This window comes from Rhinopithecus bieti, unplaced genomic scaffold (assembly GCF_001698545.2).
Source record: "Rhinopithecus bieti isolate Rb0 unplaced genomic scaffold, ASM169854v2 scaffold_26131, whole genome shotgun sequence".
Lineage (NCBI taxonomy): Eukaryota > Metazoa > Chordata > Mammalia > Primates > Cercopithecidae > Rhinopithecus > Rhinopithecus bieti.
This window is the reverse complement of record NW_016812390.1, coordinates 1,238,555-1,260,518: the sequence shown is the minus strand read 5'-3', so window position 1 is coordinate 1,260,518 and position 21,964 is coordinate 1,238,555. Positions and strand designations below refer to the sequence as shown.

The 21,964-nt window shown below is 49.2% G+C and overlaps 1 protein-coding gene across 1 annotated transcript in view; it reads left to right on the top strand.

The window, feature by feature from the left end:
- The window catches only part of SND1 (staphylococcal nuclease and tudor domain containing 1), a 103,782-nt gene that overhangs the window by 64,649 nt on the left and 17,169 nt on the right, over positions 1–21,964 (top strand). The window contains exon 3 of the mRNA XM_017896235.1: positions 20,993–21,181. Coding sequence (XP_017751724.1) covers positions 20,993–21,181 — 189 coding nt within the window. The remainder of the gene's footprint in view (positions 1–20,992; positions 21,182–21,964) is intronic.

The window sequence follows — 21,964 nt, the reverse complement described above, 5'->3', positions numbered from 1 at the left end:
AATAGTGTGTTATAGACATTTGGTGGGGAAGGGTCTCTTTAGAGAGTCTCATTAGAGACACAATTATGGGGTTTTTAAGGCTTTCAGAATTGACAAGGACAAGTTTTGGCAGAGGTTCTATGTTTGTAAACCATTTAGGGCTGCAAGAAGCTCTGTCACCCCATGTCTTGGCAGTAAGCCAAAAAGCTGCTTCTCTTTCCTCTCCCTAAAGCCTCTTTTATCCCATGCAAGCATGTACCTGAAACTTCAAGAAGCCCTTCTCTAGCCTCAGCCACTCCAGCACTTCCATTTCCCAAGGCTTGGGGCACTTAAGTGGAGAACTGCCCTCTTCCCAGCTCTGTGAGATGCTGTATGAGCTAATTCTCTCCCCTTAGCATGTCCTCCCTTCAGGGGTCTGAATCACTCTCAGGGTTCAAAGAAAAATGGTGCAGGAGGCCAGAGACTTTAGAAGGTAATATTTTCCCCCCACTATCTGGAAAACTATGGAACACAAAATTGTTCAAAAGACAGAAGTGAAATACCTGGGCAGTGGGGGAAAGATATCAGCTCAGGAGCAAGAGGGCTTTTCTGGGGTGGAGGGGGACTGAGAGAGGGCAGCTGAGAGAGAGTGTTTTCTGGGGTGGAGGGGGACTTACAAAACCCACAAGCAGAGGATGGGGATCCTAGATAAATGGGAGACCAGGGAAAAGCCCTAGTTTCAGAGCGGCACCTTTTTCTTGCTGGTCCTCAAAGGGCCTTTCAGACTAGGGAAGGAGTCTCTAGTATTGCTTCCCTGGAGTTACACTAGCCAGAATCAGCCCTCTGCTTGGGCCTCCACTCTCCACGCTGCCCTACCTCAGCAGGCTGAGCTTTTCCCCGACCCCAGGCCTGTGGAGTGCAGCAGTCAAGGCTTTATTGCCCACACACTGGAGCCGCTCTGCAATAAAAGAAAATAAAACAAGGTAATGGGAATGGCTGGTACAGGGGGCGGGCCCCTGGAGAAATGGGCCTGCTGCTGCCCATCTTCCCAGCACCACTGATCACCGCTAAGGCCACTGTCAGTAAGTCATCTGCAGTCCCCTAGGTCTCCTTTCTGGGGCTGAGTGAATGACCTGCACGGTGATCAGATGAAGCGGCGGTAGCATGTACACAGGCTTACTTATGCAGACCTCTATAGAGCACAGGCCTCAGTGCCTTCTCCAGCAGACAGCCCTCCAGTGGTAGGAAGGCAGAGAACAGAGATCGGCATCTCATCTCCTAAGGCAAACCAGAGTGGGGAGGAGAGGAGTCCCACCCAGTGGTGCCCCAGAGGTGGCCAGGAACAGAGGTTGATGTTCTGAAAGACAACCTTGGCTATACCATATCTATGGTAAATGTTGGTAACACAGAACTATCTGGCAGAAGGGGAGTCTGGAAATGCCCAAAGGGAAGTGGAGAGAGGCATGAGCACCTGGCTAACTATTCTACCAAGGTCCCCACCTCACACATAGATTGTTCTGCATAGCAGATATGAATGTCTTGCACGGAGACTGGCATTAGCAATGGTTCAGTCTCCGATAATTTTAATTTTGTCATGTGGTGTGTCTGGCCTTTGACCAAAGAGCTTTTAAATTCCTCCTCCTCAGCCCCCTTTTTCTTCTTCCTCTTCCTGGCTCCTCCATCGCCAGGCTCGATCCAGACTTGTTGATGAGCCTCAGCTTTTCTCCCTACACATGAGGCACTAAATCTTCCCTGCCTGCCTTGTGACCTAGCATCATTTCCCAAGCTCACCTACGCCAATGAATACTTAATTCAAAACTGCTGCTGCTGCTCAGTAGTTTGTAATTCTGAAGCCGATCTCAACAGAGGAAACAAAATGGGCTGATGAATGTATTGAGGAAGGTGAGCAGAAAGCCATACACAGCATCTCTGTGATGTGGGGAAAGCCTTTCTTAATGATTTAGTTTAATAAGATGGATGTCTGCAGTGTAGAGTTATTCTAATAGGATGGCTATCTGCCTGATCTATTGGCCTTCAGGATGGTTATGAGTTTTAAATTTCCTCATCTCCAGGGCAATAAATTCTCTGGGCTTTTAAGTTATAAACTTCGTGGGTTTTCTTTTGTTTTGTTTTGTTTTGTTTTTTTCAGTTGGGAAAGCCTGAAGGATTTTGTTTCGGTCAGAGCATGAAAAGGTAGATCCAGTCAGGGGGTTGGGAGGCAGGAAGGTGGGCCAGGTTCTGTTCTTCTTTCAGCTTTACCCTCTCCACAGCCTGCGCTCCTCCCCCTGGCAGCTCTGTAGGACCACAGTTTCCCATGTTCTTGTCATCTCAGTGTGGTTGATGTTCCCACCACAGGAATCTAAAGGAGCCCCTGTAGCTTCAGAGGTTAGAGCCCCTCTCTGGGTGTCTGCTGTAGCTTTCCTCTGCAGAGTAATGACAGCAGGGGAGGAAGGAAATGGGAACCTACTGGCCTCACAGCAAGGGGATGCCCTAACCTTACCACCTCCCAGTGCAGGTCCAAGAAGAAGAGGTTGCAGCCAGTGGCTCCCAGGCAGTCAGAGAAGTGATGATGAGTTTTGGGGCTGGGCTCATGCTGAGCAACCAACAGAGAATAGATGGAATGAGCCCCAAAGGGTAATGAGCCCAGAATGCTGCTAACTGGAGTGCTCTGCATGGGATCACTGGGGAAAGGAGCTCCGGCAGTTCTGTGCTGAGGGAAATTGAAGCTTCCTTAATGATTTTTTTCCTTTATACTGACACATCACTCCTCAGCCCAAGAGCAGGGCAACCAGGGCCAGCAGGAAGACAGATGCCTCTCCCCGGGTCTGCCTCCTGGCCTTTCTCAGCATGCCTTCATCCCCCACTTGCTGGGCCAGACCCTCTACCTCCGCTGCCTCACGAAACTTAGACATCTGGGAGTGTGCTGCTCCCAGATGTCAGCAGAATCATGCTGCCCGCTGGCTAGTGACAAGAGCCAGGCTCTCGAATTACAGGACTGAGTTCAAATTCTAGCCTCTCCACTTATCAAATGACCTTGGGCAAGTTCTTCTCTAAGCCTCCATTTTCTTATTAGTAAAATGGGACTTAACCACTTCACAAAATGGTTGTAAGGATTAAGTAAAATAACATGCATGTCTTTGTGAACCTAATTCAGTGGGTAGCACACAGCAGGTACTCAGTAAATGTTAATTCTCTTCCTCTTTCCTGTAACAAGGAGCTACTGGTCTTTTCTTCAGATGTGGAATTGGACAACTGCAGAGCCTCTTGCCTAGAGCATTTACAATCTATTCCCTGCCAAGCCTGGCTGTTGGAAAGAACCTATGTTCAGGGGCAGTAGCTGGAAGGGCACAGCCATAATGAGCCGGCCTTTGCCCCAGATACTACATGCCATGGACTGCGTTTGGATCAGTAACAAAAGAAAAAAGGGCCTTGTTTCTCTGAGATTATCCTCCCTTTATGTTCCTTGAATCAAGCATTCTTAAAAGCAAAGACAAATCAATAGATAAGCACCAGTGATTGGCATCTGTATTTCCATTTCATTCGATTCATTTAGCAAACATACGTTGACCTTCTACTGTGTGTCAGGCACCGTGCTAGGAGTTGGGGCCGCAAAATCAAATAGTTTTCTGCCACAAAATCAAGCTCTGTTTCCTGCCATCAAGGAGTTGGCAGACTCGAGCTCATCAACAATCAGAATTCAGGGTGGTACAGTAGTCCCCCTTTATCCACAGGGGATACATTCCAGGACCTTCAGTGGATGCCTCAAACCACAGACAGTGCCAAACTAAACGTATACAATGTTTTTTTCCTATATATGCATGCCTATAATTTATACATAAGGTATTGTAAGATTAATAACAATAATGATAATAAAACAGAACAATTATAACAATATGCCAGCCTCACTACTCTTGTGCTTTGGGGTATTAAGTCAATAAGGGTTACTTGAATACAAGTACTGTAATTCCATGACAGTCGATCTGGTCACAGAGAGGGAGAGGGCTACTGAGTTACTGGTGGGTAGCATCTACAGCCTGGATATGCTGGACTGAGGGATGATTCACGTCCCAGGCAGGAGGGCAAGAGGTTTCATCAAGCTACTCAGAATGGCACACAATTTAAAACTTGGAATTATTTATTTCTGGAATTCTCCATTTAATATTTTCAGACAATGGTTGATCATAGGTAACTGAGACTGTGGAAAGAAAACTGCAGATAAAGGGGACTCCTTTATATGCTCTGTAGTGCACAACTGGGGCTTCAGAAAAGATTTCCTGGAGGAAGGACTGCCAAGGCTGAATCTGTAAGAATTACACATCAGCCTAGCCAAGGGGAGAGGAAGGACATGAACTCCAGAGAGAGATTCACATGCAGCCATTAGGAATTGCATTTCGTCGCTGGTAATATAGACCAAAAACAGCATTCGCTTATCAAGATTAAAGTTTACTTCTTTCTCATAAAGGAAGCCCAGAGGTGGGCAGTTCAAAACTAATACAGTGGCACCTGGTATCAGCAGGGATCCAGGCCCCTTCATTCTCCTGCTTAGCATTTCTTAGCACACAGCTTCCATTCTCAGGGTCCAAAGTGTCTACGGATCTCCAGCTATTCACCTCGTCCTTCCAGTCAGGAAGCCAAAACACAGGAAGAAAGCGCAAAGATAGCGAATGCTTTCCTAGAAGTCCCACCAAGAAATTTCTGCCAAATCTCGCTAGTGTGACCATTGAGAAACGAGACTGGGGATCGTAGTCTTTCAGCTGACCATACTGGTACATGGAATAAAAGAAACAGAAAAAGGAGAGAATGTAGCCAGGGAGATAGATCTTTACCACACACAGTGTGTCCAAAGGCACAGAGACGTGAAACTTCAGTGTCTGTTAAGGGAACACAGAGATCAATCAGCCCAGATCAAAGAGTCCTGTAGTATAAGGCAAGTAGGAGGTGGTGGAAATGAGACTAGAGACGCAAATCCACATTTCCCTTCAGGTACTGAAAGTGGCCAGTGCTCAGGCCAGAGCTGGACAGGCAGCATCTGCCAAAGGGCTAGTCCCTTAGCCTGGCTATCAGGCCAGGATTCACAACCTCTAATTCACCACACCCTGCCCTCTCTCAGAGGAAAGCTCCCATGTAGTTCCAGAAATCATACAGGCCTGACCCCCTGCCAAGGCTAGGCAAACAAGCTGGGCTATACATCAGCCAAAGGCCTGCAGTGTTCCCTTAGAGAACAGCAATGCTCAGTCACTCTGTGACCAAGGTACACTCAACATACATTTCTATTCTCACTGCATGTGCTTAGCACAATAAAAAGAGCCAACAGTTATTGAGTCCTTATTGTGTACTAGTTGTTGTTCTAAGAGCTTGATGTATATTAACTCATTTAAACCTTGTAAGGGAGATGTTCAGCTTTATTACTCCCATGTTACAGCTTGAAGAAACTGAAGCACAAAGTCTTAAAATAACTCCCTCCAGGTCCCTGAATGGCAGAGGCTAAATTTGAACTCAGGTAGTCTGGCTGCAGAGCTCTCACTGGGTACCTCTGTGCAGTTCTGCCAGTGGATATCACCCTGAAATCAAGAGGAAAATGTTGGACTAGAGGCAGGTAGGTGAAGGCAGGACCAGGCACAAAGCATTTTTCTTCTCTTTTATGCAGGGAGGAATCGAAAATTCGTGCAACTGACCACATCTGGTAAAGGCTGGGCCTTCAGCCTTTTTCTCCTCTTTCTGACTCCTTTGATCACTCTTCCAAACATTCTGACTCTAGTTCAGCATGGTCCATTCACAAGCTTCCACATACATCATCATTTCTTCCCATGTCATTATCCCAGCCATCACAGGATTTTTATACATGTTGTTCAGGTTCCTCTCGTTCCATCCCTCCTTCCTTGAATCCAGCCCCTGATTCATCCATCTCAGATCTGTCTCAGCAGGTGGGTGGGTTCTGACTGTGCCCCTTGCCCATCCTTCAAGTCAGCTCTCTCCAGCTTTTCCTCTGAGCTGCTTGCACCTTCTCCTGGCTTCGCTTTCCCTGTCATCCCCTGTGTTTCTCTGATGTCTACTTGCACCTCCACTGACCTCAGCATGGCTTTCTGTCCCAAAATTCTATCCTCGTTCCTTTTCCTACCCTACCACTTATGCACTATTTCTAAAGTGTGACCCTAGACATTCCCTATGCTGGAACATGTCTGCCTTTCTCCCCACCTGTGCAGTCCCATCCTTTAAGGTCCGATCCTACCCGAAAGAGTTTCCCGACTCTTCAGTGCTCAGAGCTGGCTCTCTCCCTTGAACCCCCCTAGTACCTGCTGCCTGTTCCACTCAGCAATCATGTGTTTTACATGGCATTTTGTCATTGACTGACAGGATGTGGCTTTATCGTGTCTTCTCATCTAAATCATAGGCTCTTTGAAGACAGAAGTGAATTCTTTCTCCTTTTAGACTTACTGCAGTGCCCAATATAGTGCTTTTCTGCTTAGAAGATAACAAAAACCCATTTCTTGGTCAGTTGGTTAAAGTGAGTGTAAGGTCTCTACATACTCTTAATGATTTTTATACATTCACATTCTCTCAACATGTGTCTTCTCACTTTGAGGAACCCTAATCATTTTTTTAATGTTCTCATATGTTTCATCAGCTCAACTAGGCATCCCAGTGCTTCTGTAGCCCTGCTGTCTTTCTGGAGATGCAGTGCTGAACCACAAGTATCCTTCCTTGCAGTGTACATTGTACTGTGGTATAGCTTTAACCTGCATTTTCTGCTGTTTGTGTGGCCTTGGAAGCTGTCTTTGTTAGGAAAGCTCTGGACAGGAACCAGGAATATAGCCACACAGAAGGTGCTGCTCAGAAACAAAAGAGCCCTACCAAGCACAGTCTCCCCCAGGAATCCAGCACCTTCTCTTGATGAAGCACTCTGTAGAATCCTGCTGCACATGCCCCAGCTGTGGGGACTGGGGCTGGATTTCAAAGAAACAGGAAAATAGCCTCGTTCAGAGGGCTTAACATGCAAGAGGTAATGGATTACCAAGAGCAAGTGGATATAGGACAGAACATGAATGCTGAGATGGAGTTACTTGTTAGGAAGAGTGGATCAGGGCAGGCTTCCTGGAAGACAAAAATAGTGGGTGTGGGTTGCTGCTTGCAAGCAGTTGCAACTATTTTCTTTATGCATTCCTTGACAACACCTTCCTGAATTCAGGTGATGGCTTTGCACTCCTTTACTGGTTGATGAACAGATCTCCTTCTAAGTGGGCTCTGCCTCCCTCCTTGGCATGTGGGAACTGCAGCTTGTCTGGCCTTTGAGCCATGATGCAGGATCGTGGTATCAGAGACTGGCAGGGCTGTAGGAGATGGGTTGGGCAGCTCACACAACAAGCAGATCAAATGGGCCAGAACAGATGGTCCATGAAGGAGAGTCAGAGGAAATGAGGTTGGTGACATGGAAGCATGACACCATCGAATATGCTCTCTCTGAGAAGATACAAGATGCTGAGAATCTCTTCTGAGTCCTTTTTTATTTTTTCCTGTCTTCTCTGCAGTGTCTTCACAAGCACCTGCTTAAAATAAGGATGAGGCTTGGCCTTTCCCTTCCTCCTCACTACTCCTTACCTTCCCACTCTGCATTTTCCTGCCTGCTGCCTCTAGGCCAGCAGCTCAGGAGCAGTGGGCAGTTGAGAGCAACTCCTGAGAGCACTCAAAGAAATCACATTGCTTAAATGGTATTTACACCGAGGGGTGGGGTGCTGGTGGCAGGAGTCTCAAAGCTTTTTCCAAGGGCACTGTGGCAGGAAGTCCATGGTGGGAAGAGCGGCATCCAGGTGTCCTCCATCAGAGGAGGCAGCTATTCTTATTCAAGGGAGAGGTCAGTGTTCTTCTCCAGAGTCAAAGAGATTCTCTTTAAAAGTTCAATTGTGACTTCTGGGACATATTAGCAAGAGACACTGAGCATCTTCATTTCCTCTCTCCATTTCAGGACACACCTCCCTTGGAGGAGTGCTTTCTACCTGGAAAGCAGCACAGGTATCAGTGGAATTCTGCTTAGCACAACAGAATTGGGAGGTGGAGCAGGGAGAATGAGGCCACCTTGGCCCCACTGAGGGGCCACAGGACAGCTACTTGATGCCTGAGAACAGGGCAGAATCAGCCTGGGCAAATAGTAGGGCTGAGGGACTACCCACTGCATCCTATGACCTTGTAACACTGAATTGTATTTGGGACATTGGTTTGAAGTGGAGAGAGAACGATAATTGAAATTAATGAGACCCTGGCTTCTGTCAAGCAGATGGGCAGAGAGTCACATCAGCACCCATGCTGCTGACCCATCCTACAGTTCGTTCTTTCCCGTCACTAATATTTCTCCGTATCTCACCTCTGATCTCATTGCATGGCTTTGAGAACTTTTTGGAGTTCTCAAAGACCCATAAGACCCAAAAGAACATCAAGAGCCCCTGTCCTGGGCAATGGGTAAGGTGGAAGAAGGAGTGTGGTCCCGGTGTAGAGAAGTTGTGGGGTCAAGATGCCCGGACTAGGCAAGGACCACTGGGGCCCACGGCAAAATGAGGAAGGCCAGAGGCAGCACTGCTCATTGTGACCCATACGTCTCTAGGTCACAAACTGCAGCCCTGCACTAGGAGTTTGAGAGGGCTGTGGCACATTAGAGCTCCACTCTGAGGGTGTAAGCCATGCCATATTTTAATTGTCATTAGCAATAAAAATTTAGCATCGAGGAAACCTGACCTCCACACAGAAGAGGGCATGGGCCAGGGTCATTAACCAGGCTGATCCAGCCTCTGACATGCTGGATTTATCCTTTTTTCACATGTATGTGTTCAAACCTTATAATTTACTCACAGGCTTTTCTTTGCATTACTGAGAGGCCAGAGCAATCCTGGGTCCCCCAGGTCATACCGAGCAAGAATCCAGTTGTCCTGTACACAGGAGGATAAATGCAGAATAGCCCTCTAGCACTGGCGCTGCAGTAGCTCAGAGACCAAGCTCAGGGGCTCAGCATCATCTCAAAGGCCTCTTCACTTTCCTTGCTGGGTTATAATAGGTTTGAAACAGCTTGGGAACATGCACAGTCCCCCACAGTGTCCAGATCTTCTCTCTACTGTGCCTAAAGGCAGCTCCTTAGGGGGTGAGAGGAGAATCTTGGACTTTTTTATTCTGTGTCCGATCTGGAGTGTAGGTTAACGGGGCTGCTGCCTTCCTGCAATGGTGCTTTTGTGTGGATCAGAAAAAGTTGCTCTCTCTAGGCCATTGTACTCAGCATATACTATGTACAGCTTGGTGAGAAAAGCAGGCCTGTGCCAGGCTTTCTACTTGGCACATGGAGGCAGGGTAGATTTAAGGACAGGTAGGAGTGAGTTGCGCACAGGGACATAGGACTGCCTCAGAAGGGATGGTACCTTCTTAGCCAGCCTAATGATAAAGGAGGCATGAGGACAAAAGGAAAGAAAAGGGGCAAGGGAGGCCCTTCCTTTCACCCTCTGGTTCTTTCAGTTATGCTTCTCATGCAGTTAATCAAACATTAGTCAGGGAGGGATAGGCATGTGTTTGATTGAAATTGTTTGGCGTTTCTTATATTCAGTTTTATGAAACAAGTAAATTGCCTGATCCCTAGCTGAGAGTATAGAATTATCTCTGTTCAATTATCTGTTCAAACAGATTTTTCTCTCTGGTGCCTTCTTCTGGCCTGTAAGAGGGATTGGCGTCTGTGTCCCTTTTGCCAAGAAATCAGATTGGTGAAAGAGAAGGTGCTCCACATCCCGTTCCCACCCCAACATGGGACACTCCTGTCTTATCCTCGAAGCTTTTGGCCTCCACGCCCACAGCCCAGTTTTGAGAATTCTGAAGGGATTGAGCTAGGGGTTGTCATCCCAATCTAAGACCCGGATTCCTTCAAACCCAACAGCAACTGCCTTTCCTCAAAGGTTTCCTTGTTCCAGAGGGCTCGAGACCAGCACCCAGCAGGTGACTTGTAGCTTCCAGCCGTCTCAGCCCTTGTACTTAGATGCTTCCTGAGGTGACTGTGGCCTGACCAGCACCACCTAATCCCTTGCTTGGAGGGCTTCACACTAGACTGTGGTCTGGGCTCCGGGGGTCCAGGCTTCATGACATCTGTGGCCTCACCCCACCTCCCACCTCTGCTAATGTCGTTAGCTCGTGCCCTGTCCTCACAGCTCTTCCTAGGCTCTTTCATGTCCACTTCTGCTCTTCACCCCTTCCTTGCTGAGGGATGGGTGGTGAGGAGGTGGTGGGTGTGTGGGAGACCGGAGGGAGGCACACGCGGCTGCTGCCTGCACTCCTGCCTGGATAAACACAGGAGGCCATCCTCACTCCAGTTATAGTCAGTACAGGCAAAGCCAAGTGCAAAACAGCCCCTTCTGTTCATGGCATCGGGGCTGTGCTGCCTCTGAGTCATCACTGCTGGCCTCACTGACTAAAGCCTGTTTCTGCCCCTCTGGGCTCCCACAAGCATACTTGTTGTGGCAGGGGCAGCTGAGGGATGGTCCTCTCACCTTAGAGGAGTTCTCAAAATAAGCCTTGTCTAGTCAGTTTGCTGCCATGCATTTACCCAAAGGTAGTGTTCTGTCCAGGGACTTTCCTTCTCCCACGTCACTGCTGGCCATCTAGAGAAGCTAGAACCTTTTGCCTTTCCTCATCTATTTATTGAATGCCTACCAGGTGCCATTAATAAATACCCATTGTAATACTATCATGGTGATATGAACAAAATGCTGTGAGAAAAAGCCCTATCCACATAAGTAATGGAGTGGTTCGAATAAAATCACATCTGTGCAGAATCTAAGGGGTAAGTTGGGTAGGAGTTTGCAGGTGAAGTCATAGGACAGAACATTCCAGCCAAAATGAATAGCATATTCCAAAGCCTGGAACCATGCAACTTGTCTGTGGAGCTGGGAGTCGTGTGGCCTGACTAAAGCAAAATAATGAAGGCCACAATGGCAGGACTTGAGAGCAGGAAGAGCCCAGCTCTGAGGAGCTTATGCTGTGCTGTACTGAGGAATTCCAACATTAGTGGAGAACAAGGAAAGGATTTCAGCAGAAGGGTGAAGTGATCAGATTGGGAATTTTTTTTTTTTTAATAACAACATTTATTGAGCACTTATTATTCGCCAGACTCTCCTTAAGTGTTTAACTTGAATCAGTTCACTTCCTCTTCACTGAAGCCCTTCGAGGTAGGTACCATTCATTATTATACCCATTTGACCAAAAGGTAAACCTAGACCCAGAGAGGTTAAAAAAACACCCACTCTGGATTAAGCCAGTAAGTAGTAGAGCAAGCCCAGAAGGAGGTGGTCTGGCCCCAGAGCCTGCATCTGACCGTGGTGCTGTACTGCCTGTGATGAACCACACCCTCCAGTATCATGGAGGGGTCCTTAGAGACAAGTCTGGTACAGGGACAGCAGTGGGGGACCTCAAAGCTGGGCATGGCAATAAGGATAAAAAAGAGGGGAAGAATCCATAGAATCAGTGTGTACTGGAGACTGGTGTGGACCTACCTATGGAGCCCAGGGGTGATCCCTGTGCTACTCATGCTGAGACCTGGGATGAGAAATGAAGGTGGAAGAGCAGCTTTCATAGTGAAGGTGAGAGATTCAGGATGGGACTCATAACATTGGGGATTTGCCTGGTGGAGTTGAATTCTGAAGTGAGCTCTGCACTAGAGGTGAAAGTTGAGTTCTATAATTCAGAGAGTGGTGGGATGCAGGGACTGTCTACGGCTTAAAATAGCCCCTGGGGAACATTCACATTCAAGGGCCATGTTGTTGGGGAAGAATTCTCAATTGCTACTAGGAAAGCAGGGAGAAAAAGCCAAGACTGGGAAACACAGAGGCCTAAAAAAAGAAAGTCTCAGAAAGGAAAGGGGGTGCTTGACTTTTAAAGATATTTAAAAGGTCAAAAATGATGAAATCTGAGAAGAAATTATTTAAATGGCAATTAACAGGTCTTTGAAGTAATAGTGACATTGGAGTACTGACTGGTAGCCAGCTGCATTGGCTACAGGAGTGAAAAGGGGCTGACAATGTGCAGAGTACTCTCTGGGTAAAGAGAAAGAGGTAGACTTGATGGGATGTGAGTCAAAGCAAGGCTTGCTAAGATGGACAAGATGTTTGTAGGTAAAGAGTTAGATGCTGGTGAAAAAGGAAATCAGGAAGGTGATGACAGAATAGGTAACTGATGGAAATGGGTGCCTGAGGAAGCAGAAGAGGTTGTGATCTGGAGCCAAGTTCATTTCTTTTTCTGCAAAATGGATGGAAGGGAATGAAGTAATCATGGATGCTAAATGCTTCTTAACAGCAAAGTGTGAGTCCCCGTGGGAAACCCACAGTGGTTCAGGTATAGGAGCCTGAGAATCAGGGTCCACAAAGCAGAGTGAACTGGCCCCATTGGAGGGTCACAGGTCAGCTACTTCCTGCCTGGGAACAGGGCAGGGGTCTGCACCATCCCACAGCAGGCCTTGAGGTCAGTTATGTAGGTACAGGTACCTGCAGAGGGAAACTGACGTGTGAACATAGGTACAGGTACCTGCAGAGTGGAACTGACATGTGAACTTGACCTGACTGGACAACATTTGGTTACTTTCAGACCAGGTCAGAGATTTAATAACCTCATGCAGTTACTCCATAGATCATATACCGATTTTCCCCAAGAAAAGAGGCCAGCTGTCTTCTCACATTCCTAGCTCCATCCCTTTAGGGCTTGGATATAGCTCTAAAGCCATAGAGGTTCTTTGACTGGGCTTGGGAGAACATGGGCCACTGCAGCTGACTCCATGGGCCAAACCAGTGCGGGAAGGGGAACATCACACACCAGGGCCTATCATGGGGAGGGGGGAGGGGGGCGGGATTGCATTGGGAGTTATACCTGATATAAATGACGAATTGATGGGTGCTGACGAGTTGATGGGTGCAGCACACCAACATGGCACGGGGGAAAAAGAAAAACCAGTTAAGCAAGTAAGTTCACTATTTGTAGAAGTGTAGATGGATTATGGTGGGGGCACAAAATAATAAAATAATGTATTTAAAACAGAAAAAAAAAAAAAAGAACGGAGGCACCGAATGGAAGGCAGCCTTCTTTCCTGGTTTTTTGCCTAGGACTGCCCTTCACATTAACTGGAAACATGAGGAGGAGCTGTGCCATTCAGGCATGCCTGCTCTCAGAAGGCATTCCAGACCCTGCCTCTGGCTTGGGAGACCTTTGGGAAGACGGGTGAGGGATAGAACGAGGGACAGAACAAAACTGATTCTAGCCACATCCCTGGCACCAGCCTCAGGGAAGAGTGTTAAATCTCCCTCCAGCCTCCAGCACGGGGTTTTCCTGGGAAGATGAACAGTCTGCTTCCTTATTGCCTGCACCAAAGGAACAGATTGCATCAGTTTGTAAACTGTGTTAGCGCTCACAAAGGCCTGGAGTCAGCAGGTTCGCATTTCCCAGCAGACCCAGATGACGCTGATGGCAGTGGCTGCTGCCTCACTGCCTCAGGCAGGACCAAAGGCAAACAGGCAGTAGGTACCAAGTCCTTCTCCCCCTACCCCTACCATCCCACCCCTCATCCCTGAGGTAGGGAAAAGGCATTCCAGTAGGGAGAGAAAGCCACTCTGAGCTTCTAGAGCCAGCTCACCCACTGCCCAGGCCTTTCCTTTCCAGGAGCCTCTTGGCCCCTCTTGCTGGTGTGCCAGCCCAGGCCTGATTTCCAGGCATTTCTAGCACACCAATGCCAGAAAAGAGGTTTTTTTAGAAAAGCAATCCACTCTGTGGGCTGCGCTCGAAAGAATTACCTGGTCTGGAGGTGATGAGGGATTAGGAACAGAGGTGTCGCTGGGGATCAGAACCACACTGCCCCAGTAGCACATGAAAAATCCATGCTGCTGCCTGCCTCTAGCCAGCCCACTCCCCACAGATGCGGATGGTAACGAGACCCAGGAGGCATTGCATAGCCACAGCCTCTCGGCTTTCACAGCATTGCCTTATTAATTGCATTGTTAACGTTCATCATCTCTGAAAGAAGTTGGTGTGGCTGTGTGTGACCGGGCGTGGAGGTGATGAGCTGGCTGTGTTAAACTGCTACTGTGTTAAGGTGAGGTGTCTCTTCAAGTTCACAGCTCTGGCTGTGGCAGCATGCTACAGCCTTCACGCAGAAAACCCAGCCTTGGGCAAGGCTACCTCTGCATGGCAGGAAAGGACCCAAGCTACACTCTGGTTACTCCAGAACACTACTCACATTCTTGAAAAAAGCTGCAGCTAGGACGAGTGGGTTGGGAGGAGACAGGAGTATCTTGTGCTCGGAGTCATTATTCAGTTCCCCTCTCTCCATTTCCCACCGCCCCCCTGCAAGTTCTCCAGGACTTGATTGTTAGCAAATGGGGCTTCCCTGCTTGCCCTTCTCTTCCGTGTAACTCTTGCTTTTCATCTCTCCTGTTGGCTTGCAGGCACAGCTGTCAGCTCTGCTGCCCCCATCCTCTGACCTCAGAGAATGCAGAGCAGAGGGAACCTGAGAAACTTTGTTCAACTCTCATTTCACAGATGGAGAAACTAAGCCCAAAGAGAGGTGCAGTGTGCCCAGCCCATAAGAGGCAAGGTTGGCACCTGGATCACAGTTCTAGCCCAGGGCCTTTCTCTGCTCCTCAGTGCCTTCTCCCCATCCAGGCCACTTGCTGTGCTTGTTGCTGGTTGCTTTGGAAATACTGAAAGCAGGAATATGGCCAGACAGCGTGTGGAAAGGATGGAGACTTCTGCCTCTAAAGCCTGTCTGTGGGGACTCTGATGTTACCTTTCCGCAGGTAGCCCTGAGCACCCCCACCCTGCTGCCTGGAGGAACTTACAGCCAGCACCCCACTTTGTGTAGTGACTCTTCCTTCCCAGATGCCTCAGGGCAGTGGCACCCTGTGCTGGGCTCTTCTCTACCTGGGACCTGCCTGTCCTGCCTGAGGCTGTCCACCTTCCTTGGTACAGGAGCACCCTCCACACTGTTTTCAGGCAACCTGCAGCCTCACGACCCAGGGCTCTGAGGTTGGCTGAGGCTCAGTAATTTTCTGTGCTGCCTCAGGCATTGTGCACCGCAGTAATGCCTGTGTACTTGAGGGAGACAGTACCTCTTCTCCATCCTCCTGGAAAATAAAAAGGGAAAGGCTGTTATGTGTGTGGGGTCTCCCTGTCCTCCCCCCATTGCTAATAAATCCCCTGTGTGAACTCTCTCCTTTGGGTGCCCTGAGTCATCAAGGGGAACATGCATCCCCCTGCTGTCTTTCTCTAGTCTCCATTTCTTAATTCTTTTGCCCCCAGTGCCCCCGGCTCCCTTATTTAAGTCAGCCTTACCAGAACCAGCCTCCAGTGCACCTTCTCCCGCCTCACCCTCCCCACAACTTCACAATGACCCGGAGGAGGCTTTAGGAGAGGGACCTGGGTCTTCACCTTTGCGCCTACTTAGAAGCACTAGGCATCCAACTTGGCTGCAGGCTCCAGGCGAGTTAAGGATAGACACAGCTAAGTCACCCCCCAGGGCAGTCAGAATTTCCTCTGTGGTTTGAAAGCTGAGTTTTAAATAATCCCCACACTCACCACATGCACGCACACCCTCACTGTCTCCCTCCCCACCCTTCTTTCTTTAGGAAAGAGTTCAGAATCTGAAGTCTAATTGCAGAGGGCTAGAAGTTGAGAATGTTGACATTTCTAAAGCCTTCATCCATTGCCTGGCTTTCACTTTTACTCCTTTCTCCAGACCCCTCAGCCAACCCCAAGTGCCTCTCCAGCCCTGCATTGTACCCCACTGCTTAGAGAAGGAGAAGGACTTGGTCCCCACTGCCTGTTTGACTGAAGTACTTTCTGCTGACAGAATCCAGACAATGGGGAGAAGAGGAACAGTTTGGAGTGGGGACGGGACCAGGGCACTGAGACTGCTCAGAAAGGGGCCACAGGAAATGAAACAAGTTCCTGGCCACCCGCTTCCTCCCTGTTTGATTTCAACCACGGAGCTGGGGGCTGCTCCATGCTCTTCTTTTCTCCTCCTTCTCCCCTTCCTCATCCACCCTTCCTGGGAAGGGTGAGACCACAGCCCAGCTGGGTGATCACTGAGGTGTGTGTGTTGCCCGGGCATGGGGAGCTCTTCCTCGGTAATTAGGAGACATGCAAATTAACAGCCTGTGCCGTTTGTATTAATTTGGTAAATAAGCCAGAACAATTTCATTAGTGGCACATTAATGCGCTTGGGAGCAAGAGGATGCGTCCCACTGTGAGGCAGTAGGGCCCACTGGCTGCCCCGGCCCCAGTCAGGCCAGGTCCAGCGTCGAGCTGCTCTCCTGCAGAGCATGGCTGGCTGGCAGCACCCACCGCTTTGGCCCTGTTGTGGGGAAAGACCTGCACTGAAGAGAAAGGGATCTATCTGTGCAGGTGGTACAGAGACAGTCACACACCTGAGCTCATTCTGTCAGCCCCACTTGCCTTACCTTCACTCTGTATTTTATGGGAGGACTCCCCGGGTGTAAGAAACCCAAAGCTTTCAGAGGCAGGAAGAATAAAGGAGCTCTTTAAGCAGGGATTGGCCGTTTCTGATGAGAAGTCCCGTGAACACAGCTCAGCAAAGCAGGACAGCTGCTGGATGTAACCATCCCACCAGGGCATCACTGGCATCACTGGCATTTGTTGAAGGGAAGAGGAAGCAGTTTTGTTACCTCATTCAGTGCACAGGACCCCTCCTCATTTTACCACTAAGGAAACAGTCTAAGAGAGGTCAAGTGACTTACCCAAAAATTCACAGCTAGGACTAGGAGTTGATATCTGACTCCAGAATCCATGCTTTTTCTGCCACCTCATGGCCCAGTCAGTGTGCTCAGCTCTGGAGAAATTTCACAGTCTGGAACAAGCTTCATTCCCCATGGAGCTGACAGTCTAGCTGGAGAATGAAGACATTTAGAAATGAAATAACTGCCCCTACCAGGAAGTAAATAATTTATGAAGATCATGTTGAAGCATTTATGTGCCAAGCACTTTTCTAAGTGCTTAACATATTTATATTAGTTCATTTAATCATAACGAATCCTTGAGGTAGATACTGTTGCAATCCCAGTTTTACGGTAAATAGAGGCACACAGAACTTAAGTGGCACCCCAGAATTCATGCAGGTCTAGGTTGTCTGGAGCCAGAGTCCACACTCATAACCTCCATGCTGTACACTGCCCCATAAATGCCAAAGGGAGGATAAGCCCATAGGCATTCAGAGGGTGATTCATGGTAGGCCAGGGATCAGGGAAGCCTTCCCAGAGAAAGTGGCATTGAAGCGGACAAAGGTGCAGTCCAGGTATTCAGCAACCTCAAAATCCCCACCCACTCTGCCAGCATCAAGAGCAGAGAGCAAGAGATACTGGCAGACCAGCAGGACTGCAAGTGAGGCAGACTGAAATGGCTGTCAATATCTGAAGGTCATGCTGACCTTCAAGCCTCTAGGCTGTTTGCTTCTTAACTAGTTACCACCAAGCCCCTTCCTCAGTGTGGTGCCACCTGCACCTTCTTGTAGTCTCTTGGGAGGTACCCTCCTCCCCCAGAACCATGTGTCTTTCTAGGTCTCAGCTTCAGCATGGGCACTAAATAGAGGGGAATGAAGAGGAGAGCGTTCATCTGTCCCTCGCCAATGTTGCTTGTGTACATGCACACACATGCTCTGGTGCCTTCAAGGCCATATCCACCCACATGTGTGCACGCCAATGCATGCTCTCATACGAAGCCTGCTGCCAGCCTTCTAGCAGCCTGTGGTAGTCACCTAAGTCACCTGCCATTGTAGGAGGCCTCCTGTGGAAGCTATTGAGTCCAGATCTCTTCCTAAAACACTCCAAGATGCCCAAGAGATGAGTGGCTATGTTATAGCAGTTTGCAAATTACACAACACTCCACCAATAGGATCTCATTGAATGCTTGCAGTAGCCAGTTGGACAAGAAGAAATTTCTTGTGTATTTACAGGAATGAGCCTCGCCTAACGTGTCTTGTGTCTGAGGCAACTTGTGGGACGTGTCTCCTTATAGTCTCCAGTTTGAGGCAACTTGTGGGAATTAACTCTATGTGTTTATACAGTATACAGTCAATCTTCATTATTTCCTGGTTACATATTTGCAGATTCACCAAAACCTATTTTTGTAACCCCAAAATCAATACTCATGGTACTTTTGCAGTCATTTGTGGACATGCACAGAGTGACAAAAAAAATTGAGTCACCTGGCGGGGCACATTTCCATCTTAGGTGGAACAGGGTAGAACAAGATGACAGCACTCTGCCTTCTTGCTTCAGCTTTGATAATATAAACAAGTGTCCTTCTTACAATCTATTTAGCATCATGTTGTTGCATTTTCGTGCTTTTGTTGCTGGTTTCACGGTTTTAAATGGCCTCCAGCATAGAGCTGAAGTGTTACCTGGTGTTCCTGAGTGCAGAAATACTGAGATGTACCTTACGGAGAAGATATGTGTGTTAGATAAGCTTCGTTCAGGCATTAGTCATTGTCCTGTTGGCCATGAGTTCAATGTTAATGAGCCAGCAACACATATTAGACAAGGTGTCTTTAAACAGAAACACAGAACAAGGTTATATATTGATTTGATGAAAATATTGTGACCAGAGGCTCACAGGAACCCAAACCTGCATTTCCCCTAGGAGCAATGGTTCAATATTTGCAAATTCAGTGGTCTCTTTATAGAACAAAATTACCACAAATAACAAAATTGAACTGTATGTATATATCTATGTATGTGTGTATCTTTTAATTAAGAGAAAATGTCAGAGAAATTTTAATCTTTGAGTTGAACAAAGAAATAATACTTGTACAAACATAGACCCACCTAATGTTACAGTTAAGTCATAATTTCCTGGCAGTCAGTGTGAAAGAGAAACATCAAAGGATGATTACACGTGTACATACAACCTGCTTAAACCTCTGCTTGCAACCTCTGTAATTCTCCCAGAGTTAGAGAAGAGTCACACCGAATTCCACAGCTTCGTCCAGGCTGAGGTTTGTGGAGAAGGATAGACACCGCATGGGGTTTGGCTAGAGAGGAGCTAGCCCACCTTCCCCAAGTGCCTTTGTTTGAGAAATTACCGTGGCTGTGGCAGCTGTAATAAAAGGGAACAGAGCCCAATGGGCGACAGTTTTATCTCCATCTACAACCCAAGATGGATTCGGTGGCAGCACTGTGCCCAAGGCCAGAGATTTCTTTCCTCTGCGGCTGCCTGGGCCCAGGGACTTGTCAAGCCCAAGTTAGCATATCGATTGCAGACGACAGGCTGGTTAAGTGTGAAGTTGGTGCTCGCCTGCCCAGGAGAGCCTGGCTGCTCGTTGCTGGGTTCCTTCTCACATAAGCTCTGGAGAAAGGTGAGCATGTAGATTGCAGCCTCAGAGAGCGAGGTGTGAACGTGGGCTTTGCCGCGTGGGTTGGGGTCTGAGCATGGGCACCTCACAGGATAGACAGCAACTGTGCATGCCTGGTTGCTTCTGTGCCTATCTCCGACGTTCTTGCATCAACCCCAGCAACCCAGTGCCAAGAGATACACTGGCCCACCACAAGCTGTCTGGGGGCCTGCCAGGCCTGGAGAGAGGCCTTGTGTCCAAGCAGGACAGACATCCTTGGTTTTAGGGAAAGGACACTTGGCTACTAAACTTGTGGAAGACAAGAGGTCAGGGAATGCAGAAACCGATGTGGGCCTGGGCTCAGTGTTGGCTGGGAACTGTACCAGCTTCATTTGCTTTTGGCCAGCATGTGTCCAGGAGCCCCTACACACAAGGCAAGCAACCTCGCTGTTCTTCCTTCAGCTTCCCCAGAATTCCTCTAGGAGGCTTCTTGACCTTAGCATGTTTGATAAAGCTTGGCAAGTTAGGATGAACAGGAGATAGTCTTCTCGTGTATCATTTTGCCCCTCACAGGTCTTGTCCACGCCTACCACACTATCCCCACCACCTGCCCCAACCCCTGCAGGCATGACAGCCTGTTCCCCACTCCTGGCCTCCCCCTGGAGGAGGCGCTCGGTCTTCCAGTGGCCAGGCTTCTCCTGTGTTCCAGCGCCCTGGGCATTTGCAAGGTGGATCCAAGGTGTTGAAACCTGAGCAACCTCAGATTTTGCCCACCTGCCCTTCTCCCCTACAAGAGTAGGTCCTTTCAGTAAGTTAGTTGCCAAAATTAGAGACAGGAGAAACCAGTTTTAACAGCCACAGGCACTGGACTCTGTCGTGTAGTGCAGGGTCAGCCCAGCCCAGCACTGGGGCCAGCACTTTTGCCCAGGCTCCACCAGTCTGGGGTCCTGGGTCCTTGGGATGAGACAGTCAGTGGAGGAGGCCTTGAGGCCTGTGGAGATTCCTTGAGGGCCCTGGGGTTCAGCCACAGCCCACACCCTTCTGGCCACTCCTGCAGGATTGTCACTCACTGCCCTTGAGCTGATGCATTTCCTGCCTACGTCTTTCTGCCTCTCCTGTCCTCTCCTCCCTTCTCCTACTTTTCATGCAGCCACTTTAATTACCTTCATTAGACATGAATTCATTCAGCTGTACCAGGAAAAGCAGCCTCTCTCTCCCCAGGGGTTGCCTCGCTCCCTAAGGGCCTGTCTGTCTTCTAGCACAGAGCTGGGGTGGGTGCTGAAGAGTGGGAGGCACCAAGACCTCTTTCTGCTTCTTCACTTGCTCCTGACCTTCAACTGCGTGTTCTCTCTATCTCTCTGTCTGTCTCAGGTTAAGGAGAGTCCCGTTTGCCCCGGTAGCTTTCTGCCACAAGGAGGGGAAGGGGCTCTGAGAAGAGAAGCGAGTTTTGGGGTGTGTCTGTTCCCGTGAGAGGCTGAAATTGAAAGGTTCTAGGGGTTCCCAGGGCAGGCACTGCACCAGGCTCCCACTCTTCTTCCCCATTCCAGCTGCTACTGCCACACGGAGTGAATGTGGCAGCGGCTGCCAAGGCCTGTGAACCCAAGGCTTCGGCGCTGCTGTCCTCCCCACAGGCACAGCCCCTGCACGCTCAGGCCTGGCCCCCATAGGCTTACGCCTGTCTCTCTGTCCCAGGTGGAGGTAGAGGTGGAGAGCATGGACAAGGCCGGCAACTTCATCGGCTGGCTGCACATCGACGGCGCCAACCTGTCTGTCCTCCTGGTGGAGCACGCGCTCTCCAAGGTCCACTTCACCGCCGAACGCAGCTCCTACTACAAGTCCCTGCTGTCTGCCGAGGAGGCTGCCAAGCAGAAGAAAGAGAAGGTACGTGTGGCAGCCCAGCCGTGCTCTCCCTGCCCTCCTCTTCACACACTAATGCTGCTGCCTCCAGAGAACTGCTGCTTCCAGGAGGAAGTCGTTCTGTCATCCCCACACTGAGTAGCCCAGGAAGGTGTTGGTCTCAGACCCCACACCAGGGCCACACACAGGTGAGGAGAGACTGCCAGCTGAGGTGTCCTCGGCCACAGCCTGTTGCAGACCTGAGGTGGGCCTGGGCTGCCAGCCCAGAATGTCATCAGTGATCCCAGGCCTGCTCAGGTGGGCCTGAAGTAGAAAGCTGTCTAGGTGACCATGGAGCCATGGGACAAAATGCCTGGGGCATCCCTCCCTCCCCAGCCCTGACCCTTCTCTGTCGGTGCCCTCAGAGGGACTGTGCAGCCCAAGCCCACATCTGAATTTCCTTCACGTTGCCCTGTGGGGAAACAACCCCAGGAAAGGCCTCAGCTGTTAAGACAAGAGATTTATAACCCATCAGTCTCTGTGGGCACCACATTGAAGAGACAAGGGGGATGGGGTGGAAAGCGGCTTTTGGAAACCAATCGACAGTTGAGGAATCCAGTAGTTTGGAGGTGGGAGCCAGGCTCACTCAGCCTGTTGCTTTTGACTTATAGCCCGGCGCTGATAATGGGGATAAATCCGCCGGCCACCAATTTGTCAGGGCTCCTGTGAGCTTGAGGAGAATTCGTGGGACAGCCATGCTGAGCCATAAATTTGTTCCAGGAATAAATGCTTCCTTTCCCATGGGGCAGCCATCTGGCTCAAAACTCA